The sequence below is a fragment of the Echinops telfairi genome, unplaced genomic scaffold (genome assembly GCF_000313985.2).
Source record: "Echinops telfairi isolate 266 unplaced genomic scaffold, ASM31398v2 ScPeMD7_1713;HRSCAF=2227, whole genome shotgun sequence".
In the NCBI taxonomy this organism is placed as follows: Eukaryota; Metazoa; Chordata; class Mammalia; order Afrosoricida; family Tenrecidae; genus Echinops; species Echinops telfairi.
Genome location: NW_022105611.1, coordinates 20804842 through 20811336, shown reverse-complemented (window position 1 = coordinate 20811336; position 6495 = coordinate 20804842). Strand labels below are relative to the sequence as shown.

The window sequence follows — 6495 nt, the reverse complement described above, 5'->3', positions numbered from 1 at the left end:
CCTTCAGGACCAATGGTGTGAGTGGCGATACTGGGAGGGTAGAGGGAGAGTGGGTTGGAAAGAGGGAACTGATGACAAGGAACTATATGTGACCTCCTCCCTGGAGGACGGACAACAGAAAAGTGGGTGAAGGGAGACATCGGACAGGCCAAGATATGACAAAATAATAACTTGTAAATTATCAAGGGCTCATAAGGGAGGGGGGAGCGGGGAGGGAGGGGGAAAAAAGATCATGGTATTTACCTTTCTCATGGAGTATCACGCAGACTTTAAAAGGATGATTACAAGAACATACAACCACAATGGGATATTAGATAAAAAAGCTAATTAGGTATATTAAGCAAAATTAATTTTATTATGACAAAATTTTAAAAAAGCAAAGTAAAAAAAGGAACACACACGATTGCTAATAATGGCGTTATAATGCCAAAGATACTGATAATTTTCCTTTCTGTTGTACTTCCTAATTTTTAAAAAATAATTTAGGTATGTAATTTATCCTATTCAAAAATCACCACGATTTAAAAAATGAGATTGTAAAGTGGATATGGATTTTTTGTTTAAGAGAATGCAGGAAAATAGGAGAAGGGACGAGCGAGGACAGGCGAGTGGGTCACTGGTGTCCACTCAACAACAGGACCCAGTGGGTTGGCTCTAGTCACACATCAATTGTATAAATGTATCAGACGCTGCTCTCCTTTTAAAAAATATGGCTATATTCCTGGACTCGCTTTGTTCTTCCCAGTCGTCTACTCTGTAGCATGATATAGAAGGCAAAGATTCAATACTGAGTTAATTATCTAAGTTAATATTCAGGTAAGTATATCGTTCTTTTCTTATTTATAAAGAGCCCTGGTGGCTATAAGCATTGAGCTGCTAACCACAAGGTCAGCACATCAAACCCACCAGTTGCCTCTTGGGAGTAAGATGAGGCTGGCTTTTCTTGTAAAGATTTAGTCTCAGAAACCCTGCATAGGGTTGTCATAAATCAGAATTGACCCAGTGGCTGTGGGGGCTGGGGCTCTGTATTTTATAAGGCAAATACATATTATTATCTTCTATAAAGCAGCACACTTTCTAGTTACAGCACATTAAAAATTTTTATCTTCTATAAAGTACCGTGAACACTTTCCAGTTATACTGATAGTGCCAAACAGGCACATTAACCATGTTTTCCAGATGGAAGGGAATTCTAAACTTGATGACTAATGCTTTTGTTGGCATCTCTAAAGGAAGAAATAATTTGATCCCTAGAATGTGTATTTTGGCTTCATGTACCAGAGCCAGCTAGCTGTCAGTGTGATGAGGCATAGCTCCCACTAAATGATTTCAGTATTGTCATTTAAAATCAGATTAAATAAATATTGGGATCTCATCAAGCTGTTTTGTGTCTCCATCTCTTCTTTATTTATACTGCGAGTAAAGCTTCCTCAAAATATAATCTTTCAGTTCAAAGAGGGAAGGTGAAAGCTGCCCAGGACTGACTACAGAGAGGTGGAGGAGGAGGGGGCTGGGAGTGTCAGATGCTCCCTTCACAGAGGAAAGGATGGGTCTTCAAATGTGTGGCTATCTTTTGACGGCACTGACAATTACTCATTTTATTCAACAGCCAGGCGGTGTGCGAAGTGCACCTCTTTCACTCTGTGTTTGCTCTCAGAAGCTCCACTTTGTTTCTTGTTAAAATTCTTCAAGGACTCTCTCAGATGACATTTCCTTCCTACAAGGCAAATGTGTTCCCTATCCTAGTTTGTATGAAGCTCTCCTGTAATATTTCACAGAATCATGAGATATTTGGGGTTGGAAGGTGATTTAGAGTCATTAAGTCCAACTTTCTGAATCCCAGAGAGAAATGACGTTTCCAAGGTCACACTGCTGGTGAGTCAGGAATAAGCAGCTTTGAGTTTGTTACAGTCCTCTGCTTCCATGCTATCATGAAGATCTATAAGGGTCTCATTAGTAGATTGTAAGCTCTTTGTGGGCAGGACCACATATTGTTCAGTTCTGATGTGCCCAAGAAGTAGGCACAGTCAGGCAGTTTTGTCTCAGTTAGAAAGGGTGCTAGTTCAAGGAGAATCATGGGTCTGACTGGTGAGCAACTGTGCAGCTATAGAAGCAAAAAGCTGATTTGTGGCTGGAATTCTGCACTATCAGCTAAGTCCGTATAACAGACTAGATGGGGACTGTGACTTTTACAGGATGAGGAGGAAGAAATATCCTGTGACACAGAACAACTGTTTTACTAAAAACAGAGAAAGCTCTTCTAGCTTTCTCCCATTCTTCCTTTACTAGTGAAGTAAAAATAAACCTTCAATAAATGGTTTTTCCTTAAAATGCACACCCCCGTGCAATCTTTTTTAAATGTGCAAATGTACGCCTTCCATGAGAACATTAGAATGCTATGTAAGAAAACTGACAAAACTTCTAGGAATGTTTTAAACATTGCCTAATTTCGCTAGCAAAGATGCCTTCTATTTGAAGGGCACACACACTGAAAATGCAGTCTGGCTATGAGGGGAAGTTTGGAGAAAAGGGTTGTAGCTTTTATTTTGCCACTACTCCATCCATCCATCCATGCATCCATGCATCCATGCATCCATCCATCCATCCATCCCTTCCTCCATTCATTCCTTCAATAAATATTTATTGAGTATCAACTATGTGACAGGCAATCTACAGAGTAATGAACAGGGCAGGCATGGGAATTATATGCCAGTCAGGACGACGGAAAACGAACAGAACAAATAAAAGAGACGATTGTAATAAATGCCATCAGGGCAATGAACAAGACGTCAGACAATAATGGGTGGGCAAGTGGCAGCAAGAATTAAGTCTGAGGCAGCAAGAGCTTTGCCTCAAACATCCACTTATGTGACATCGGGAACTTTGCTGAGGTTCTTGGTACGCAAATTCCCAATGGGCAAAACTAAGGTTGAACTACACGACGTGAGAATGGAAAGAGCCTTGGACTTGAAGAAAACCTAAACTTGAGTTCTGGCTTGGCAGTAAAACCACGTCTGCATTGTCCCTGACAGACCCTCTGAAGACAGTGTAAAAGCCCTAGTGAGCAGAAGTCACCTTCAGACTACACCCACAGGCCAGGTGCTTCCCTTTCCCCCACAGAGTTTCATTTTCGCTAGAAGACCTTTGAGAATGCTAGAAACGCGAGAGCAAATGTTCCCTTCTGCTGTATCCAGACAGGAAGAATATTTACTCTCTGAGCAGGATAATGAACTTGGCAAACTCGTACTGCTAAGTTCATCTAATGAATAATAATACAGTTTATTGAAGGTTCAAAAAACAAAACAAAATATCCTATGATTTCCCCCTTTCATTTCACTTTTCCTCCCTTTTTAAGGGAAATCCATTTGTGATAGCTGAAGGAAAAAACAAAAACACAACCCCTAGGAAAACCATTACTTTTCCTTTAAAATTTTTGCTATGATTAAGTTTGGCCACCAAACCCAAGAATAGCGCCCTTCAATGAAAGTCAGCTCACTGTTTCCCAGAAGAGACGCGTACCGAGTGTAAAGTGCCGTTATTGGTCACTGCAGGAAGGCGGGCCCATCGCTCATTCTCCAGCTCCTCCATGACTTGGTTCATTGCACTCTTCAGCCAGGTGTCCACAGATACACCGATCTGCTTTAGCAGATCCAGCCGGGCTTCAGCTTTCAACTTAATTATCTAAGAAAACCAAATAACGGTCAGGAATCAAGGCACTGTTTTTTTTAGTCATTCCTGATCTATTAATTAGAATAGTCTTGATATTCACAAGCAATTCTTCCTTGGTAGGGAGAGAGGGGGAAGTAGAAGAGAAGAGAGACAGAAGGGAGAGAGGGGGAAGTAGAGGAGGAAAGAGAGCGGTAGAAATGTACACATCCAACAATGGGAACCAGGTCCCCCTGCCATTGGTAACTGGTACACCTGCATTTTGATAGGGTCACAGAATTGACGATCAAATATAAAATATATCAAATATAATGCACAAGTAGAAAGAGATTAAGGTATCACCAAGTCTGTGTTCTTCTCTTGTTAATTAAAAGTAAGAATTGGAGCATCTGATTAGCACTTCCAAGAGCCTTCCTGCCTACTGCCTAGACTTTTTCTTCTCTCTAATCCATCTTTCTTTCAGTCTGGATGGTTTTATGTCACTGCTCTGCAAACACAGTCCTATGATTTCTGACTACTATCAATAAAGAATGAACACATTCTTCACCTGGAATAAAATACATCTCACAGTTTGGGAGGAATTTTCCTACTTCCTCTTCTACACCTCACCTGCCTACATTCCCTGTTCTTTTAATGCATCACTGTCCTCTCAGGCCTTTGTTCGTGCCAGGCCTGTGAACGATGCCTTTTCCCCCTCTTCTTTTTGAAATGCTCGGTGAGCTTTTTGTTCCATGGGTCAATTCGAATGTTACCCTTTTTATTAAGATTTTCCTAATTGTCTTTCCTCTTTCCTTAGGCAGGAACCACACTCCCTTCTCGATGTGCCTCAAGCATGCTGTTCGTTCGTTGCTGCTGAGCTGGCTCTGACTTGTGGCAGCCCCCACAGGTAACACAGCAAGTTGCCTCAGCTGCTGCTGCCACTATGGCTGTGCCTAAGTCCGTGGTCACTGTGTTTTCCGTGTGCCTTCCTAACTCAGCTTCCAGCACTATATTGATCGTTATTTGCTCAAATTCATAGGATTTTTGTTGGTTAATTATTGGAACTAGGTGTTCAAGCTTTTCTTCCTAGTCTACCTTGGTCTAGAAGTTCCACTGAAATCTGTCCACTAAGAGTCATCGTGCTGGTATTTGAAATAATAATGGCAGAGCTTCCTTTATCACTGCAAATTACAAGCCGCCACAGAAAGATACACTGACAGATGCATGGTGGTAGAGGTGGAAGCGCTTGTTGCAGAGCCACAAGGCAATAGGCACTAAATTAGACTTAACTGTGTACCCTTTTGACACAAGGGGAGTTCTTTTAGGGCTGGAGCGCTGACACTGCGATTCTCCAAGATACAGTGCTTGTGTTCAGCAGATCTCCCTTCAGTGAGGAGCCTATATTAAGGCACTTCTGCTTTATTATCTGAGGGGAAAAAAATGACTTTGAACTGTCTCTACCACCTTCAGCTGAAATTAAGCTTTAAAAACTGCCATTCATTGACCTTTAGTTCTCAACTATTATTGTCTCACTCTCTCCCCACTTTGATGGACTTTGTCAGATAACAGTAATCTTTATTTTGCTTTTAAAATTTAAATTGTGATGTCACCATCTAACATTAAAAATAAAAGGAAGAACAAAAAGTTATTACTCAAACAATATTCTGAAGCACTGCATTTAGAACTGAGAAATGACTATGATTTACACAACGGAAAATGGTGCTGGGGAACTACCCAGCACAGGCCTGGCGTTAAAGCATTTCAGACACTGTCACCACCTCAAGTACACAGTGTTTTCATGACCTCTGTGAGCACAGTGAACTACAGGGATGCACTAGGGTACCCTTTCAACACTGACAGCTTTTGATATGAGGGAGAGAGACAGACAAACCATTTCAAAATGAAAAAGCTGGAGAGATCAAGTCAAACTACTAAGAACAAAACCCTCCTGTCCTCCAAACTGAAGGAAGGGGAAAGTACTGTGCTGCTGCCTTGGCTCCCAGTCATATGCAAGAATCATCAGGCATCTCAAAACCTGCCCAGTACCAGTTTTGCTGCAGTACCCATGTCCCAGAACCTCTGCCCATCAGGGACAGCCCTGTGCTCCTGAGAGATCACAGCCTCATTCCACAAACCACACTTCCATTCCAGTCACTCATGGTCCCATAGATCCCAAGATGTGACAGTTGAAAGTGAATCAACCACTAAAACACTCCCATTTCTGAAAACCTGTCAATTCCTGAAAACTAAGCTTCTCAAAGCCCTATATATCTGTTATTGCTTGGTTCAGAGATTTCGCTTTGTATCATTCCTTTGTGGGAAAGCCACCAGCCAGTTGTTGTTGAGTCTGAACCATGGCAACCCCAAACAAGTCCGAGTCGAAGTGCGCTCCACAGGACTTTCCATGGCGGATTTCCCCCAGCAGACCACCGAGGTCTGCAGTGTCTCTGGGTGAGCTCAAACCCCCAGCCTTGAGGGCAGCAGCTGAGCGTTAGCTGTTTGCACCACCCAAAGAGTGGCTCTTTTGCTTCGCAAATAATCCACACTGCCTCACTGTTTCAGATAACTGGAGTGGTGGTCTCTCCTCCAATCTCTGACGCTTCCACACAGGCACATTTTTGAGGACTCTCACTTGTTAGCCTTCTGTGGGGCTTTTGGAAAACAAAATACATTTACTGATTTCCTTTAGGAATTTTTGTTTCTGTAAAAAAGGACTATAATTTTTGGAGCCATTTTAGGTGTACAGTTTCTATCAATAACATCTTGTACTCCTGTGACAACATTTGTCACAACTGATAAACATAACTGAAGAACATTAATACTTTATTATTAACTAAAAGCCCACAGTTT

The 6495-nt window shown here is 41.8% G+C and overlaps 1 protein-coding gene across 3 annotated transcripts in view; it reads right to left on the bottom strand.

Moving 5' to 3' along the window:
• Nucleotides 1-6495, bottom strand: part of FCHSD2 (FCH and double SH3 domains 2) — a 264805-nt gene that overhangs the window by 17399 nt on the left and 240911 nt on the right. For all 3 annotated transcript variants that reach the window (XM_004708805.3, XM_045293192.1, XM_045293193.1), the window contains one exon: nt 3520-3681. In XM_004708805.3, the coding sequence (XP_004708862.1) occupies nt 3520-3681 (162 nt within the window). The remainder of the gene's footprint in view (nt 1-3519; nt 3682-6495) is intronic.